Source organism: Eleginops maclovinus, chromosome 19 (genome assembly GCF_036324505.1).
Source record: "Eleginops maclovinus isolate JMC-PN-2008 ecotype Puerto Natales chromosome 19, JC_Emac_rtc_rv5, whole genome shotgun sequence".
Taxonomy (NCBI): domain Eukaryota; kingdom Metazoa; phylum Chordata; class Actinopteri; order Perciformes; family Eleginopidae; genus Eleginops; species Eleginops maclovinus.
In genome coordinates, this window is record NC_086367.1 from 24,796,600 (window position 1) to 24,816,577 (window position 19,978).

The 19,978-nt window shown below is 39.2% G+C and overlaps 2 protein-coding genes across 11 annotated transcripts in view; both read right to left on the minus strand.

Moving 5' to 3' along the window:
• The window catches only part of sash1b (SAM and SH3 domain containing 1b), a 52,153-nt gene extending 38,304 nt beyond the window's left edge, over window positions 1-13,849 (minus strand). For both annotated transcript variants that reach the window (XM_063908754.1, XM_063908753.1), the window contains exons 1-3: window positions 13,466-13,849; window positions 12,494-12,592; window positions 11,770-12,323 (exon numbers count right to left, since the gene is read on the minus strand). In XM_063908754.1, the coding sequence (XP_063764824.1) occupies window positions 11,770-12,204 (435 nt within the window). In that variant the 5' untranslated portion in view covers window positions 12,205-12,323; window positions 12,494-12,592; window positions 13,466-13,849. The remainder of the gene's footprint in view (window positions 1-11,769; window positions 12,324-12,493; window positions 12,593-13,465) is intronic.
• A 935-nt stretch (window positions 13,850-14,784) lies between these two features.
• stxbp5b (syntaxin binding protein 5b (tomosyn)) overlaps window positions 14,785-19,978 on the minus strand; it is a 36,336-nt gene continuing 31,142 nt past the window's right edge. For all 9 annotated transcript variants that reach the window (XM_063908952.1, XM_063908950.1, XM_063908946.1 and 6 more), the window contains one exon: window positions 14,785-17,345. In XM_063908952.1, the coding sequence (XP_063765022.1) occupies window positions 17,304-17,345 (42 nt within the window). In that variant the 3' untranslated portion in view covers window positions 14,785-17,303. The remainder of the gene's footprint in view (window positions 17,346-19,978) is intronic.

A 19,978-nucleotide genomic window follows, 5' to 3' on the forward strand; every position in this document is an offset into this window, starting at 1 on the left:
TTTAATAATGAGGTTGTTAGGAGTTTAATTATGAGGTTATTAGGAGTTTAATTATGAGGTTATTAGGAGTTTAATAATGAGGTTATTAGGAGTTTAATTATGAGGTTATTAGGAGTTTAATTATGAGGTTATTAGGAGTTTAATAATGAGGTTATTAGGAGTTTAATTATGAGGTTATTAGGAGTTTAATAATGAGGTTATTAGGAGTTTAATTATGAGGTTATTAGGAGTTTAATAATGAGGTTATTAGGAGTTTAATAATGAGGTTGTTAGGAGTTTAATAATGAGGTTATTAGGAGTTTAATAATGAGGTTATTAGGAGTTTAATAATGAGGTTATTAGGAGTTTAATTATGAGGTTATTAGGAGTTTAATAATGAGGTTGTTAGGAGTTTAATAATGAGGTTGTTAGGAGTTTAATAATGAGGTTATTAGGAGTTTAATTATGAGGTTATTAGGAGTTTAATTATGAGGTTATTAGGAGTTTAATAATGAGGTTATTAGGAGTTTAATTATGAGGTTATTAGGAGTTTATTATGAGGTTATTAGGAGTTTAATAATGAGGTTGTTAGGAGTTTAATAATGAGGTTGTTAGGAGTTTAATAATGAGGTTGTTAGGAGTTTAATATGAGGTTATTAGGAGTTTAATATGAGGTTATTAGGAGTTTAATAATGAGGTTGTTAGGAGTTTAATAATGAGGTTATTAGAGTTTAATAATGAGGTTATTAGGAGTTTAATTATGAGGTTATTAGGAGTTTAATAATGAGGTTATTAGGAGTTTAATAATGAGGTTGTTAGGAGTTTAATAATGAGGTTATTAGGAGTTTAATAATGAGGTTATTAGGAGTTTAATAATGAGTTTATTAGGAGTTTAATAATGAGGTTATTAGGAGTTTAATTATGAGGTTATTAGGAGTTTAATTATGAGGTTGTTAGGAGTTTAATAATGAGGTTATTAGGAGTTTAATATGAGGTTGTTAGGAAGTTTAATATGGAGGGTTATTAGGAGTTTAATAATGAGGTTGTTAGGAGTTTAATAATGAGGTTATTAGGAGTTTAATTATGAGGTTTTTAGGAGTTTAATAATGAGGTTGTTAGGAGTTTAATAATGAGGTTGTTAGGAGTTTAATAATGAGGTTGTTAGGAGTTTAATTATGAGGTTATTATGAGGTTAATAATGAGGTTATTAGGAGTTTATTATGAGGTTATTAGGAGTTTATTATGAGGTTATTAGGAGTTTAATTATGAGGTTGTTAGGAGTTTAATACTGAGGTTGTTAGGAGTTTAATTATGAGGTTATTAGGAGTTTAATTATGAGGTTGTTAGGAGTTTAATAATGAGGTTGTTAGGAGTTTAATTATGAGGTTGTTAGGAGTTTAATAATGAGGTTATTAGGAGTTTAATAATGAGGTTGTTAGGAGTTTAATAATGAGGTTATTAGGAGTTTAATAATGAGGTTATTAGGAGTTTAATAATGAGGTTATAGGAGTTTAATAATGAGGTTATTAGGAGTTTAATAATGAGGTTATTAGGAGTTTAATAATGAGGTTGTTAGGAGTTTAATTATGAGGTTGTTAGGAGTTTAATAATGAGGTTATTAGGAGTTTAATATGAGGTTGTTTGGAGTTTAATAATGAGGTTATTAGGAGTTTAATAATGAGGTTGTTAGGAGTTTAATTATGAGGTTATAGGAGTTTAATATGAGGTTAGTTAGGAGTTTAATAATGAGGTTATTAGGAGTTTAATAATGAGGTTATTAGGAGTTTAATAATGAGGTTGTTAGGAGTTTAATAATGAGGTTATTAGGAGTTTAATAATGAGGTTGTTAGGAGTTTAATTATGAGGTTATTATGAGTTTAATAATGAGGTTATTAGGAGTTTAATTATGAGGTTATTAGGAGTTTAATTATGAGGTTATTAGGAGTTTAATTATGAGGTTGTTAGGAGTTTAATAATGAGGTTGTTAGGAGTTTAATTATGAGGTTATTAGGAGTTTAATTATGAGTGTTATGAGGTTTAATAATGAGGTTGTTAGGAGTTTAATAATGAGGTTGTTAGGAGTTTAATAATGAGGTTATTAGGAGTTTAATAATGAGGTTGTTAGGAGTTTAATAATGAGGTTATTAGGAGTTTAATAATGAGTTGTTAGGAGTTTAATAATGAGGTTATTAGGAGTTTAATAATGAGGTTATTAGGAGTTTAATAATGAGGTTATTAGGAGTTTAATAATGAGGTTGTTAGGAGGTTTAATTATGAGGTTATTAGGAGTTAATAATGAGGTTATTAGGAGTTTAATTATGAGGTTAATTAGGAGTTTAATTATGAGGTTATTAGGAGTTTAATAATGAGGTTATTAGGAGTTTAATAATGAGGTTGTTAGGAGTTTAATAATGAGGTTATTAGGAGTTTAATAATGAGGTTATTAGGAGTTTAATAATGAGGTTATTAGGAGTTAATTATGAGGTTATTAGGAGTTTAATAATGAGGTTGTTAGGAGTTTAATAATGAGGTTGTTAGGAGTTTAATAATGAGGTTATTAGGAGTTTAATTATGAGGTTATTAGGAGTTTAATTATGAGGTTATTAGGAGTTTAATAATGAGGTTATTAGGAGTTTAATTATGAGGTTATTAGGAGTTTAATAATGAGGTTATTAGGAGTTTAATTATGAGGTTATTAGGAGTTTAATAATGAGGTTGTTAGGAGTTTAATAATGAGGTTGTTAGGAGTTTAATAATGAGGTTGTTAGGAGTTTAATAATGAGGTTATTAGGAGTTTAATAATGAGGTTGTTAGGAGTTTAATTATGAGGTTATTAGGAGTTTAATATGAGGTTATTAGGAGTTTAATAATGAGGTTTTTAGGAGTTTAATAATGAGGTTGTTAGGAGTTTAATAATGAGGTTGTTAGGAGTTTAATAATGAGGTTATTAGGAGTTTAATAATGAGGTTGTTAGGAGTTTAATAATGAGGTTATTAGGAGTTTAATAATGAGGTTATTAGGAGTTTAATAATGAGGTTATTAGGAGTTTAATAATGAGGTTATTAGGAGTTTAATTATGAGGTTATTAGGAGTTTAATAATGAGGTTGTTAGGAGTTTAATAATGAGGTTGTTAGGAGTTAATAATGAGGTTGTTAGGAGTTTAATAATGAGGTTATTAGGAGTTTAATAATGAGGTTGTTAGGAGTTTAATTATGAGGTTATTAGGAGTTTAATAATGAGGTTGTTAGGAGTTTAATTATGAGGTTATTAGGAGTTTAATAATGAGGTTATTAGGAGTTTAATTATGAGGTTATTAGGAGTTTAATAATGAGGTTATTAGGAGTTTAATTATGAGGTTGTTAGGAGTTTAATAATGAGGTTATTAGGAGTTTAATTATGAGGTTATTAGGAGTTTAATTATGAGGTTATTAGGAGTTTAATAATGAGGTTATTAGGAGTTTAATTATGAGGTTATTAGGAGTTTAATTATGAGGTTATTAGGAGTTTAATAATGAGGTTATTAGGAGTTTAATAATGAGGTTATTAGGAGTTTAATAATGAGGTTATTAGGAGTTTAATTATGAGTTGTTAGAGTTTAATAATGAGGTTGTTAGGAGTTTAATAATGAGGTTATTAGGAGTTTAATAATGAGGTTGTTAGGAGTTTAATAATGAGGTTATTAGGAGTTTAATAATGAGGTTATTAGGAGTTTAATTATGAGGTTATTAGGAGTTTAATTATGAGGTTATTAGGAGTTTAATAATGAGGTTATTAGGAGTTTAATTATGAGGTTATTAGGAGTTTAATTATGAGGTTATTAGGAGTTTAATAATGAGGTTATTAGGAGTTTAATTATGAGGTTATTAGGAGTTTAATTATGAGGTTGTTAGGAGTTTAATAATGAGGTTGTTAGGAGTTTAATTATGAGGTTATTAGGAGTTTAATAATGAGGTTATTAGGAGTTTAATTATGAGGTTATTAGGAGTTTAATTATGAGGTTATTAGGAGTTTAATAATGAGGTTATTAGAGTTTAATTATGAGGTTATTAGGAGTTTAATTATGAGGTTATTAGGAGTTTAATAATGAGGTTATTAGGAGTTTAATTATGAGGTTATTAGGAGTTTAATTATGAGGTTATTAGGAGTTTAATAATGAGGTTATTAGGAGTTAATTATGAGGTTATTAGGAGTTTAATTATGAGGTTATTAGGAGTTTAATAATGAGGTTGTTAGGAGTTTAATAATGAGGTTATTAGGAGTTTAATAATGAGGTTATTAGGAGTTTAATAATGAGGTTATTAGGAGTTTAATAATGAGGTTATTAGGAGTTTAATTATGAGGTTATTAGGAGTTTAATAATGAGGTTGTTAGGAGTTTAATTATGAGGTTGTTAGGAGTTTAATAATGAGGTTATTAGGAGTTTAATTATGAGGTTATTAGGAGTTTAATTATGAGGTTATTAGGAGTTTAATTATGAGGTTATTAGGAGTTTAATAATGAGGTTGTTAGGAGTTTAATAATGAGGTTATTAGGAGTTTAATAATGAGGTTATTAGGAGTTTAATTATGAGGTTGTTAGGAGTTTAATTATGAGGTTGTTAGGAGTTTAATAATGAGGTTGTTAGGAGTTTAATAATGAGGTTATTAGGAGTTTAATAATGAGGTTATTAGGAGTTTAATTATGAGGTTATTAGGAGTTTAATAATGAGGTTGTTAGGAGTTTAATAATGAGGTTATTAGGAGTTTAATAATGAGGTTATTAGGAGTTTAATAATGAGGTTATTAGGAGTTTAATTATGAGGTTATTAGGAGTTTAATTATGAGGTTGTTAGGAGTTTAATAATGAGGTTATTAGGAGTTTAATTATGAGGTTGTTAGGAGTTTAATAATGAGGTTATTAGGAGTTTAATTATGAGGTTGTTAGGAGTTTAATTATGAGGTTGTTAGGAGTTTAATTATGAGGTTATTAGGAGTTTAATTATGAGGTTATTAGGAGTTTAATTATGAGGTTGTTAGGAGTTTAATTATGAGGTTATTAGGAGTTTAATTATGAGGTTGTTAGGAGTTTAATAATGAGGTTGTTAGGAGTTTAATTATGAGGTTATTAGGAGTTTAATTATGAGGTTGTTAGGAGTTTAATTATGAGGTTGTTAGGAGTTTAATTATGAGGTTATTAGGAGTTTAATTATGAGGTTGTTAGGAGTTTAATTATGAGGTTATTAGGAGTTTAATTATGAGGTTATTAGGAGTTTAATTATGAGGTTGTTAGGAGTTTAATTATGAGGTTATTAGGAGTTTAATTATGAGGTTATTAGGAGTTTAATTATGAGGTTATTAGGAGTTTAATTATGAGGTTATTAGGAGTTTAATAATGAGGTTATTAGGAGTTTAATAATGAGGTTATTAGGAGTTTAATAATGAGGTTGTTAGGAGTTTAATTATGAGGTTATTAGGAGTTTAATTATGAGGTTGTTAGGAGTTTAATTATGAGGTTGTTAGGAGTTTAATTATGAGGTTGTTAGGAGTTTAATTATGAGGTTATTAGGAGTTTAATTATGAGGTTGTTAGGAGTTTAATTATGAGGTTATTAGGAGTTTAATTATGAGGTTATTAGGAGTTTAATTATGAGGTTGTTAGGAGTTTAATTATGAGGTTATTAGGAGTTTAATTATGAGGTTATTAGGAGTTTAATTATGAGGTTATTAGGAGTTTAATTATGAGGTTATTAGGAGTTTAATAATGAGGTTGTTAGGAGTTTAATTATGAGGTTATTAGGAGTTTAATAATGAGGTTATTAGGAGTTTAATAATGAGGTTATTAGGAGTTTAATAATGAGGTTATTAGGAGTTTAATAATGAGGTTATTAGGAGTTTAATTATGAGGTTATTAGGAGTTTAATAATGAGGTTATTAGGAGTTTAATTATGAGGTTGTTAGGAGTTTAATGCAGTAGTATCTCGGGGTACAGGTCTTAAATCGTTTTAGAAAAACATCAGTCTGATTATTCTTCCACACTCACTTCAGTAAAGTGTAAGAGACGTTATCATGGGTTATGAAACTCTCTCAGATCAACAGTTCTCTAACCACTCTTGTACTCGTAATGTGTCTTTCCTGAAAAGCTGATTAAGATTCTGGATCTGCTTCAGACTGGAACGATCTTCCTCTCTTTATAAACTTCCTGCTGTGTTTCACACAAAGAGGGGGGGGGGGGTCTCTGCTGAAAACTGATTTATATTCAGAGAGCAGGACGCAGCTTCAGCGCCTGCTTAGCATCATAAAACACATCCTGAGAAAACAGAGACATGAGCTTTAAGAGTAAAGAGAGCTCAGAAGAAGACTTATCGTCTGCTCTCAAACTCTGAAGTAATCCTCAGGAATTAAAGTGAATATCTGAGGACAGTTCCCCCCCCCACCTTGGACTCCGAGATGCACATTTATCTATATGTTAGATACGCCACATCCTCGACCCCGATAGAAAGAGTGTTTTTGTGCTCCTCTATCTTCACAGGCGTCCCACAGGTTCCTGTAACCTCCTAAAAAGTTAACTCTTCAAACTACATATAAAACACTATGGAAAACTGGAGAAACCAACCAACACATGGATCAAACTGAGACTGACTGACTGAATGTTTACCTGCTTTTCTCTGCAACTCAATTAAACCAGCTGCAGTTTTCCAGTTTCAAACATTCAAGCCATTTTATCGTCAGAGAATGCATTGACTGCTTGAAGCACTTAATTGATGAATTGATTTTCACCTTAGTGTTTCTGAGATGGTAAAGTCCATAATACCCCTGATAGTGTCGTGTAGCAGGAGGGTTTCCCCGGGTGCTCCCTCCAGATGCTGCTCTGAATAATTTCCACTCACACACAGAGGATATAGAAGAATGATCTGGACCCTCCTCATCTTAAAGTCCCAGATATAGGTCAGTGATCATGCTCTGTTTAACACTGCATTATACATACAAACACTAACACGTGTGAGCCACTGTTTCTACATCCTGTTTCAGAGGGACAGGCATCTGTGCTCCCTCCGACCATAAGTGACATGTTCATGGCATGTTAAGCTTCTGAGTGCTGCCCCCCCGGCACCGTCAGCGCAGTAATCCGGCGGCACAGCTGTAAGGGTCCGGTGAGTCTTAGTCCATACAGCATGAAGCCGGCGGAGACACAGCGTTTAGATCGCTGAGGATCCATTCTTCAGGATCGGGGGGGGGGGGGGGACAGGACCGAGAGCACATGGGTTCATTTGACCTCAAGGAGGACACGCTTCGGCCGTGCAGGCTAACAGAGTGGAGTTTTGTTCCTTTGTTTTCAGGACTTCTTTTAACTGTGTTTTTTTCAGAAATGTCTTTGAATCATCACTGTATTTGTTTTTTAGGATTCTGACTCTTTTTATGAATTCCGAATTTCTAGATTCTTACTTTTTTCTCCAAATTGTAACTTTTGCAGATTTATTTTCTTACAATTTAAATTTTGGGTTCTGATTTTATTCCAAATTTGGAATTTTCCCAGACTTCTGAAATGTTCTAGAAATTTGACAATCTGTCATAATTGTGACTTTTTTCTCAAACATAGACCTCTTCATGTAGGGATGAAGCCTCGTCAGCAGACTCAATTTGAGCATTGATCAGTAGTCTCCAGTTTCCAAAGGACCCCAGCAGCCTGGCGGTCTGTGGGGAGGAACTGTTTGAAGGACTCATCAGTAATCTGTGGTGAGATGAACTGTAAATGTAAAACACGATTTGTAAACTCACAGAAATGTGAACACAACAAAACCTCTTCTGATTCACTGGGACTCCCTCCTCCTCCCCACCAGGACCAGTCCACGCTCTGTGCCGGTGTCTCGCTGAAAGCCGTCCCTCACAAAGAGACAGCTGCTGGTTTCACTGGGCTCGTTCAGACGCTGCTGTGAGAGGGTCCCGCTGCTTCTGTTTACCCCACAGAGAGACCCTCTGAAGAACCCCCATGTGCTCCCCATTCTGAGGAGGGGTTTCAGGCCGCACTGAGGCCTTCTGGGGGTTTGGGGGGGGCATTGATAAGAAGCTATAAAAAAGGACTCCCTTACAAAGACAGTCGATGTATTCTGAGTCTTACTCAGACTGTTGGGCACCGGCTCAGAACCGGCCCGGGAACGCCCTGGTGTAAAGGGGTCAGAAATACTGTGCCGCAAAAACAGAACGGAAAATCCAAATCAGCTTCATAACAAAAGTCAATGTGTTCAACCTCATTCATTCAACTGCTGCTACGGTAAAGGGCAGAGGACCACAAGTGAAGTACTTCTCAGTAATTGTGACCAAAAATGATTCGCTTTTTAGTTCTGAGAAAGAAAGTCTGAATTCTAAGATTTAGATTCTCTCAGAATTCAGAGGTTTTCTGCTTTTCTGACTTTTATTTTTCCAATTGTATTTGATGCTCGTCTAAACATTTTCTTAATCACCAACAGCTTCATTTAAATCTAAATTGGGCAAACTGAAGCCACTAAGTGTAATCCAACAGGGAGCCTTCTCCTTCTGCTCAGGGTCTACAAACCCGGTTGGTAACGGGATCTGCTCTCGTGAGAAGCCGTGTCCCGCAGGACGGTAGAGGAAACGGGTTTGGAACGAACGGAGGTCTTCTTCGGGACGCCTGCAGGGCAGAGAGGGTTCTGATTGAATCACTTAGAGAGTGATGTAGTGAAGTCTCTGAGAGGGGACTGTATTTCCCCTGATGATGTCACAGTGTGAACAGCAAGCCCGTGTGAAATCTGCAGGAGAAGCGCTAGTTAGCATTAGCAGTTAGCTCTGTCAGTTTGGACCTTCAGCTCATTTGCCATCTCGACCGCTTCATTGAACGACTGTTTCCTCTGTCAGAGTCGCTGATAGGTCCTGAGGCCGTGTGAGCTGAAAGCACATCACTCATCGATCGCACCCCCAACCCAGACTGATGCATCGTGGGATCACAGATGCAAACCAGTGCATTTCCTAAACTGGGTTAGGCAGAGACAGGCCTCGTAGGGTGGGGTTAAACTGTGGGCGTGAGGGTCTGCAGGTAAATACAGCTTCATTTCATCTGGAGTCATCAGACGGGTTCAATGCTTTCTGTGTGGCAATCCAATCAAACCCAGTCACATTTACATTTACTCACACTCATCACTCTGCCTCGTTTAGGCTTTAATATCAGAGACAGGCGATACCGTTACCCTCATTATTTAGAGCCTTTTCCAAAGTCATTTCTGACGCTCCAAAGTCTGATGTTATATTTATGATGCCATCACCCTGAAAGAAGAAATAATCCTCAGACAAAATCCTCAATTTTGATGAAGTGATCCGTGGGATTATGAATGACATCATCTCTTTGTTTAACTTGTCCTCCCTCAGACAGGTGTGTGGCTGCAGGGAACAGGTCGTCTTTAGAGGTTGAACTCCAACAAATATGGATAGAAGTTGACTGTGAAACGCTCTGGAGTAACTGGAGAGGAATCCTACACACACGCCACTGGAATCATATTCTAGATATAGTTTTTGTGTAGCTGCAGAGCCAACATCTCTGAATTAAACGAGGGTTAATTGGATATTGTTGGAATGACCTCTGTGTGAAGAAGGCCTTAAATTAACCTTCAAACTCTCCTTTCTAGACCTCAAAAGGTAGAAACCAGACGAAGATGAAGTGAAGAATATGACAAAGGTTATGTTTGTGTCCCTCCCCTCCCCGTTGGATCTGTTTCTGCTCACTTTGTTTTTTTACTTTATTTATTGCTGCAATATCATCCAAATAAACCCTTAAGTCCTCAAATCAAACTCTGCTGTTTCCACACCAATAAGGAGCGGATACAAGCTGACTTGAAACTCCAGTATTTCAGCATTGTTAAGAACCCTTTTGTGTTGGTTGTGCCGTCACAGATAAACACTGGTTATCTTCATGTGACACAAACCCAGGCTTTGAACGCGACCGATGCACCTGCAGGATGAGGCGCAGCAGCTTGTGAACATGCAGGCTGTGCTGCTCTGGTTTCTGCAGCAGCTCTGCAGCTCCCAGACCGCCTGCAGCGCTGCTATATTCCTGCTGATGAAATGTACTGGCCTCCAAACCTGCAGCAGATGCAGCGACCTGGACCTGGTGAACCTGGAGCAGCCCCAGAGTCGGCCTGTCTCCCTGCCTCTGATCATCTCACGGTATAATGAAACGAACGTCCAGCCGGGTCAACTGGGCCAAACGTAATGAGCCAAAAAAGAGCTGGCCTACTTCCTGCTGACATGAGACCCAGAGAGAGGAGAGCGAAGTGAAACAGGAAGTATCAGAGAAAGGAGGCGCTCGTTAGCATGTAGCTGCCCTGTGAGTGAACCTCTACAGCTCTGAGGAACGGAGAGCTCCCTCGGTGAGACTGTCAGTGTACTGTACCCCGCTGAAGTCTGCAGCAGAACCACTTCTGCTTTCATGACCTCTACCAGCTGCAGCTGAAGAGGAACTGCTCCTGCTCCAGAGGAGGAATACACTTCACCATCAGACTGACTGATGATAAACAGGAGGCAGCCCATACAGGGAGGAGGACCTGCAGCGGGACGGGTGTGAGCAGACTGGACCTCTTCTCTGGTCTGACTCCCAGCTGAGGCGGTGTTGCTCTGCAGCTTCTACAGAGCCATGTTTGTTGATGGTTTTAGTTTCTGTCTGCAGGAAAGCATCGTGAGGACGTCTCCTCCTGCAGCTCAGACTAAACCTGAGGAGCCAGACACTGCTGGGAACACTGCTGGGAATACTGCTGGGAACACTGGTGGGAACACTGGTGGGAACACTGGTGGGAACACTGGTGGGAACACTGGTGGGAACACGGGTGGGAACACTGGTGGGAACACTGGTTCAGAGACATTTACTACCACCTCTCAGTGACATCTGTTACAGGCTGATCCATCGACTTGCTGACCCCCCCGCCCTCAGAGTTCACTGGCGTTTGGACCGGATCACTTTACAGCTTTATGTTCAGTACTGCCAACAGCTGGCCTCACACACACACACACACACACACACACACACACACTTGATTGAAATGTATTTTCATGTTGTTTATATTTCTTATTATTCTGTGTTCGGATGCTTTGCCAACGTTGTCTCTGTTAACTTTCATGCTGATAAAGCCCCACTGAGAGAGAGGGACAGACAGAGAGAGAGAGAGAGAGGGGGAGAGACAGAGAGAGAGAGAGAGAGAGACAGAGAGAGGCAGAGAGAGACAGAGGGAGAGAGAGAGAGAGAGAGAGAGACAGAGGGAGACAGATAGAGAGGCAGAGAGACAGAGGCAGAGAGAGACAGAGGGAGAGAGAGAGAGGCAGAGAGAGAGAGAGGCAGAGAGAGAGGCTGAGAGACAGAGAGAGACAGAGAGAGAGGCTGAGAGACAGAGAGAGACAGAGAGAGAGAGAGGCAGAGAGAGGGAGAGGCAGAGAGACAGAGAGAGGCAGAGAGAGAGAGAGGCAGAGAGAGAGAGAGACAGAGAGAGGCAGAGAGAGGCAGAGAGACAGACAGAGACAGAGAGAGAGACACTCTCAATCTGGGTCCATTTCACATCTAAAATAACTATGCCCCAAATTAAAGTTACGCAACACATCAGAGCAAATGTTCAGTTCTGGAGGCCGGAGCAGCAGGCGGGATGAGGGGGGGGGTCCTGTTCATGTATTCATGCATTTCATTATCTCTCAGTCTGTCTGGATGCAACACATGTCCATTTCCCCCGAGAAAAACCCTCCTTTAATCCAGACTGACTCTTCAGTCGGCAGGGTTTAAACCTACACCCTGGCCCCATGAGTAGACTGAAGCAGGTCCTACCTTGTGGGTGTACGGGGCCTCTCCCAGGTTGATCCCGTCTTTAGCCAGTTTGTCCCTCAGCAGAACCTTCAGCTTCAGTTTGGGATACGTCACAAAGTCGTTGCAGGGGGACAGCTTCAGGTTGTGGTTCCCGGGACAGGAGGACTCGTGTAGTCCCGGCTTTGAAGTCCTGACCAACCTGTCCTCGTCCAGAGGCTCTAATGTGAAGTAGTACCCCGCAGACTTCCTGTCCGTCCCGTCCCTCAGCCTGTAGACGGCGGTGAGCAGCTGGTGCCGGTGGTACTGGATCTGGACTCCGATGGCGTCCAGGTCCGGCGCCCCGATCTGCTTACAGACCTCCAGGTCATCGTAGCCGTTATCGATGAAGGCCTCCAGGTACTGAGCCAGGTTCAGCTTGGACAGCCACTCCAGGACCAGGTTTGTACCCTGGCTCATCTTTGAAGTGATATTTAGAAAGTGAAAGACTCAAATCACCGTCTCCGTCCACTCAGCTGCAGGACGTCCACGAGGTCAGTCCTCCACATCTGTCAGCAGCGCCCAGAGCGGTCAGAACACTGGGGGGGGGCACACCTCCCGTTAGAGACACTTTTATTATAACAGCTCGGGTCTAAAGATGTTCAAATAAGGAAACGTGAGAAAAGCCTTAGATCTGAAAATAATTCAGAATCTGTATTTGACACCAGGGATTCTGTTGACTTGCTGCAGTAGGTCGACCTCGTCTCACCTGGAACACAAAGTCTGGAGAGCTTTAATGTGAATCATCCTCTCCGTCCCTCAGCTGAGGGAGCCATGAGTCCTCCACGAGTCCAGAGCGATGATCACCCTGTGGAGACCGAGACTCTGCGTTAGAGACACTAACATTTACTGGGGGTCTTCCTGGGTCTTCTTGAGACCTCATGAAGAAGGGAAGAGCTTCACAAAGACCCTGCAGGTGGACAGGCTAAACACTTTAACTAAGAGACATCATCATGAACCTTCCCCTCTTCCTCACTGACAGTTAAGAAGGATGTTTTGTAATGCTTTTCTGACATGATAGATAGAGTCGGAGGATGAAGCCCTCTGTATTGTCACATGCACACTGCAGAGCACACACAGTGAAATTGGTCCTCTGCATTTAACCCATCCTAGTACTAGGAGCAGTGGGCAGCTACCGTGCAGCACCCGGGGAGCAATGGGGAGGGGGGATTGGAGGTGTCCGGTGCCTTGCTCAAGGGCACCACAGCAGGGCCCTGGAGGTGAACTGGGACCTCTCCAAGTAGCAGTCCACTTTCCATATTTCAAGTCTGTTCGGGGACTTGAACCGGCGACCCTACGACCCCAGTCCAAGCCCCTACTGACTGAGCCACTGCTGGACATGTTGTTTCAATATGCTAATGAGGCTTTATGTAATGCAACCAAACTCAGAGAATAGTCTCTGGGAATGAATGAGTGTCCTTGATAAGTGTATTTAATCATAGTGAATGCGTTATCCTTTAAACGAGTGTGTCATGGCCAGGTTATGAGCTCTGAGTTTGAACCTTTAGTTTATTTCAATTATTCTGAGTCTCTGGATAAAGTAAATATAAGTAAAGCTGAGGGTCGCGGAGTTCAGGAGAAATCTGCACACACACGGACACTGAGTGAAACAAACTGCTGGCTGTGATTCAGAGGTTCCACTAGTCTGATCATGGTACGGAGAATCAAATGTCTGAATTACCTTAAAGATATGTGTGCGTTAAATCCTTAATTGACACTAATTAGCAAACAATTGACTTTCTCTGCTCGCCAGGTTTCTACGGTTAAGCAGATTTGAATCCAGTTTTCCACATTTCTGTGCAGTTTTCCTCTCAGATACACCCGGTGAGAAGCCGGCTCCCCACAGGCTGCTTCCCCGTCTTTGTCCCTCTCATCCTCGGGTACAGACTCTTCGGCAGGTCGGTGAAAAAAACATCCATCCGGAGCTCAAATGAAATAAATCCAGAGCCGAAATATAACATATGAACACCATGAGACTGAAAATAAAACCTCAAACATGTGATAAACCCGGTGGTAAAGGAGTATTTTTGGCTCTTCTGGAGCTCCTCTCCCCGCCTCCTCTCGCTCCGCCGCCCCGGCAGACTGAGCTCTTCTCCGGCTGCTCTGTCTGAGGAGCCCCGCTGCACCACGGGAGCTCTGGAGCACCAAGCGACACCTGCAGGGGCTTCTGGGAACTGTAGGAATAAAAGACAGAAGTACATAATTTAAACACAGAATAAACACATTCATCTAAATTAAACCAGAGATTAAATACATTCATCTCAATTAAACCAGAGATTAAATACATTCATCTCAATTAAACCAGAGATTAAATACATTCATCTAAATTAAACCAGAGATTAAATACATTCATCTAAATTAAACCAGAGATTAAATACATTCAATTAAACCAGAGATTAAATTCATTCATCTCAATTAAACCAGAGATTAAATACATTCATCTAAATTAAACCAGAGATTAAATACATTCATCTCAATTAAACCAGAGATTAAATACATTCATCTAAATTAAACCAGAGATTAAATACATTCATCTCAATTAAACCAGAGATTAAATACATTCATCTAAATTAAACCAGAGATTAAATACATTCATCTCAATTAAACCAGAGATTAAATACATTCCAATTGAATAAAACCGACCGTATTTTTAGAGACCATAAGTTCAAAATGAGAACAAAAAGCTAAATTAAATTAAATTGTAGTTGTTTTCCTGCTCTGTAGCACTTTGAGATGCTGAAATGAAGTGCAATAGAAATAACATTTATTGTTATTATTATTTTATATTTGTCGTAAATAAAATCAGTATGGTTCAACTGACAAAATAGAAAAGTTAACTTTGATTCAAAATTTTAGGAAACATCAGAAGGATGAAGAAGGGAATTTGTGGGAAGTTTTCTTAATATAATAGAAATAACAAATGTTGACAATTTAATGAATAAGAAAGCAGACCAACAACATATTAGAAATAAAGTGTGCAAATCAACCACAGACACAGGATCAGTTTTACATTTATTTTCCGTTGCACAATAATATCTCTATATGTGTATCTACAGTCCAAACTGTTTGTGGCAGCAGACTAAGTCGGAGACATCCATGTGAAATTGATTTTAATAAAACTGTACAAAAATGTGCCTAATATGAGAAAATACTGCAACTCCACAGATATTCCTCCCAGAGGACGGAGGGACGGAGGGATGTTTGGCGGCTCTCTCGGACGGAAACAGAAATAAATATCATGTTTAATCTCTCACACAGGTAACCTTTGTTCAGGGGAACACACACGTCTGCAGGAGGGGAACACACACTGAAGATCATGCATCCTTCACACACCGCTGCAACACATCTGCATAAAGCATAACGATATCATTTCATTATTATTACATAGCCTCCTGCACGACCACAGCTGGGAGTTAAGCCTCTTTTCATCTTCAAATATATAAATATAATATCTGAGAGGAGCGTTAATTGATTAATTGGCAAATGAAGTAGATCATACTGTCATGTTTTGGTCCTTTTAAAGCCAGATCAAAAGAGACAGAGGGAAATAAAGGATCAAATCAAACAAATGAAATCAAAAACAGTGCAATCCCTCAGAGCTGCTCCTTCACACGCTTCAGCAGCAGGAGGATAAACCCAGGTACAGGTGGATCCATGTATGGCGAACAGCTGTATATATTTGGGATTTAATGCCAGAAAAATGTACGGAAATGTCCATTTGTGAGTCAGTGGGCGTCATGCAGGAACATATATCCTTATTTATGAATCATTTCTGGGATTAAAAACGCCCATTATCAATATGAAATAAGATGTAATCAAACTCATATTATATATTTTAGGTCATGATTATTAAATAAATACCATGTAGTTCAGAAAATAAAACCTCCTGAATTTGGATGCATTTTATTTATCTGTACTGACACCTGAGCATCTCATATTGAAGTTTATTAACAAGGTTTCTTTTACTGCTTTTTACGCACATTTGTTGGTAGTTTATACTTTATATTTGCAAATAAACGGGGATCTCATGTGCTGATCATGTTTCCAATACCAATGATTAAGAGCAGATGTGGATGCTTAAAGAGGTTTGCACATCTGGAAAAAAAATGAGAAAAATAAACCAAAGAATTCAGAAAAATAAATGTAGCAAAAATCCATGAAAATATCAAAAAGTCTGAAAATAAACATCTGAAAAATAAACAAGATATTCAGATACTTAATGAGGAGTACTCTGAAACTTCCAGATAGATCTTCCCGCACGAGGCCCGACGTCACATGATCTAATCTTGGTAAATATACTCTTGAACTCTCTTCTCTCCAGCACTTCCTCTTCTTGATTTACAGTCGAAGACAGCCGGGTGAAAGGAAGCAACTCTTTGGTGTCCGGCAGGAACCTGGACAGTCTGTCCTTTCAAAATAAAAGCCCCAGTGATAATGCTCCTACAGAAAGAGCAGCGCACACGCGCGCGCGCGCACGCGCGCACACACACACACACACACACACACACACACACACACACACACACACACACACACACACATACACACACACACACACACCATGAGGCAGAGAGACACACAGAGCTGTAAATGTGGAAAAGATACATGAGAATAATCACGTTTATAGATTCTTCATCACAATAAAACTAACCAAAATATACATTTACACTAATCATGAAGAGGAGAGACACCCCAGGTAAGAACAGGTGTTTCATTCTGATATCTGGGCGCATTATTTCAGACGAGTGGAAAGAGAAACCACATTTAGGAGTTTGTTTCTCCTAAACTCTCCAACAGTCTGCATCACGTTGCGCCTCATTTGCATATTTAACCTGTCAGGAGACGTGTTAGTGGGGGGGTTTCCTGGGGACACCTGTTCCCCTGCAGTGCCTCCTCTCTTACGGACGTCTCTCCAGTGCTTGAACGCTCCTAATATATTAATGTAAACTCTTCATCAGGGGTAAACAGTTCAGCACTTTTCTGTGCATTTCATTGACAAAAACAAACAAACAAACACAAACACAAAAACAATGCCCGGTATTCCAACTTCATATCTGTTTTACCTTCACAATAAATAACCTTTAAAATTAAAGCAAAGTCACTCTGCGCTGGGCTCTTATTTTGAAATAAAGGTGGAGGAGAACTAGCAGCCCTCACTCTGGGACTCGTGGTCTGGGTCTGAAAGGCTCCTTGGGGACACAAAGAAAAGACGCACGGACAGGAGAATCATTTCAAGCAGGAACAGACTTCACTGATGGGTCCTCCTTCACAAACGTCCTGATTGGTTGGAAGGACGTCAGACTTTTGTCCTCTGAGTCCGGAGAGGAACACAGTCCTTCCTCTCCGGACCGACAGCAGGTGTAGAGAAATATATTTATGAGATATATACGAGGGTAGGAGACCTCAGAGGCTCTGAGCTGCTCCTCCTCCTCTCCGCCTCTTCTCTCTGGTGCTGATAGGAGGAAGAGGAGGAGGAAGAGCGTCCTGCAGCTGTGATCAGAGTCCGGCTCGGCGCTGCATCAGAGCTGATACCACTTCTTATCTTTGTACTTCAGCATCATCTGGGGGGAGAGGGAAGTGGGTTCAATAAAAATAACAGGAGAACTTTAGCTGAGTACAACTCAAATAAAACTGTGCTAAAGTCTGGACTAAAAGGAGACTCAAATTAAACTGTGCTAAAGTCTGGACTAAAAGGAGACTCAAATTAAACTGTGCTAAAGTCTGGACTAAAAGGAGACTCAAATTAAACTGTGCTAAAGTCTGGACTAAAAGGAGACTCAAATTAAACCCCAACTGGACTAAAAGGAGACTCAAATTAAACCCCAACTGGAATAAAAGGAGACTCAAATTAAACCACAACTGGACTAAAAGGAGACTCAAATTAAACCACAACTGGACTAAAAGGAGACTCAAATTAAACCACAACTGGACTAAAAGGAGACTCAAATTAAACCACAACTGGACTAAAAGGAGACTCAAATTAAACCACAACTGGACTAAAGGAGACTCAAATTAAACCCCAACTGGAATAAAAGGAGACTCAAATTAAACCCCAACTGGACTAAAAGGAGACTCAAATTAAACCACAACTGAAATAAAAGGAGACTCAAATTAAACCCCAACTGGATAACAGTGCATTAAACTCAAAGAAGACGATACCAAAACTAGACTTAAACTCAATTTAAACCAGACAAAAAGCTGGAAAGAAAAAGGAATAAAACAAGATTAAATCTAAAGAAACACTAAACTTAAAACCAGACTAACACCGGGATTAACCCTGAATAAAACCAGACTAACACTGGGATTAACCCTGAATAAAACCAGACTAACACCGGGATTAACCCTGAATAAAACCAGACTAACACCGGGATTAACCCTGAATAAAACCAGACTAACACCGGGATTAACCCTGAATAAAACCAGACTAACACCGGGATTAACCCTGAATAAAACCAGACTAACACCGGGATTAACCCTGAATAAAACCAGACTAACACCGGGATTAACCCTGAATAAAACCAGACTAACACCGGGATTAACCCTGAATAAAACCAGACTAACACCGGGATTAACCCTGAATAAAACCAGACTAACACCGGGATTAACCCTGAATAAAACCAGACTAACACCGGGATTAACCCTGAATAAAACCAGACTAACACCGGGATTAACCCTGAATAAAACCAGACTAACACCGGGATTAACCCTGAATAAAACCAGACTAACACCGGGATTAACCCTGAATAAAACCCGACTAACACCGGGATTAACCCTGAATAAAACCAGACTAACACCGGGATTAACCCTGAATAAAACCAGACTAACACTGGGATTAACCCTGAATAAAACCAGACTAACACCGGGATTAACCCTGAATAAAACCAGACTAACACTGGGATTAACCCTGAATAAAACCAGACTAACACCGGGATTAACCCTGAATAAAACCAGACTAACACTGGGATTAACCCTGAATAAAACCAGACTAACACTGGGATTAACCCTGAATAAAACCAGACTAACACTGGGATTAACCCTGAATAAAACCAGACTAACACCGGGATTAACCCTGAATAAAACCAGACTAACACCGGGATTAACCCTGAATAAAACCAGACTAACACCGGGATTAACCCTGAATAAAACCAGACTAACACCGGGATTAACCCTGAATAAAACCAGACTAACACCGGGATTAACCCTGAATAAAACCAGACTAACACCGGGATTAACCCTGAATAAAACCAGACTAACACCGGGATTAACCCTGAATAAAACCAGACTAACACTGGGATTAACCCTGAATAAAACCAAACTAACACCGGGATTAACCCTGAATAAAACCAGACTAACACCGGGATTAACCCTGAATAAAACCAGACTAACACCGGGATTAACCCTGAATAAAACCAGACTAACACCGGGATTAACCCTGAATAAAACCAGACTAACACCGGGATTAACCCTGAATAAAACCAGACTAACACCGGGATTAACCCTGAATAAAACCAGACTAACACCGGGATTAACCCTGAATAAAACCAGACTAACACCGGGATTAACCCTGAATAAAACCAGACTAACACCGGGATTAACCCTGAATAAAACCAGACTAACACCGGGATTAACCCTGAATAAAACCAGACTAACACCGGGATTAACCCTGAATAAAACCAGACTAACACCGGGATTAACCCTGAATAAAACCAGACTAACACTGGGATTAACCCTGAATAAAACCAGACTAACACCGGGATTAACCCTGAATAAAACCAGACTAACACCGGGATTAACCCTGAATAAAACCAGACTAACACCGGGATTAACCCTGAATAAAACCAGACTAACACCGGGATTAACCCTGAATAAAACCAGACTAACACCGGGATTAACCCTGAATAAAACCAGACTAACACCGGGATTAACCCTGAATAAAACCAGACTAACACTGGGATTAACCCTGAATAAAACCAGACTAACACCGGGATTAACCCTGAATAAAACCAGACTAACACTGGGATTAACCCTGAATAAAACCAGACTAACACTGGGATTAAACCTGAATAAAACCAGACTAACACTAGGATTAACCCTGAATAAAACCAGACTAACACCGGGATTAACCCTGAATAAAACCAGACTAACACTGGGATTAAACCTGAATAAAACCAGACTAACACTGGGATTAAACCTG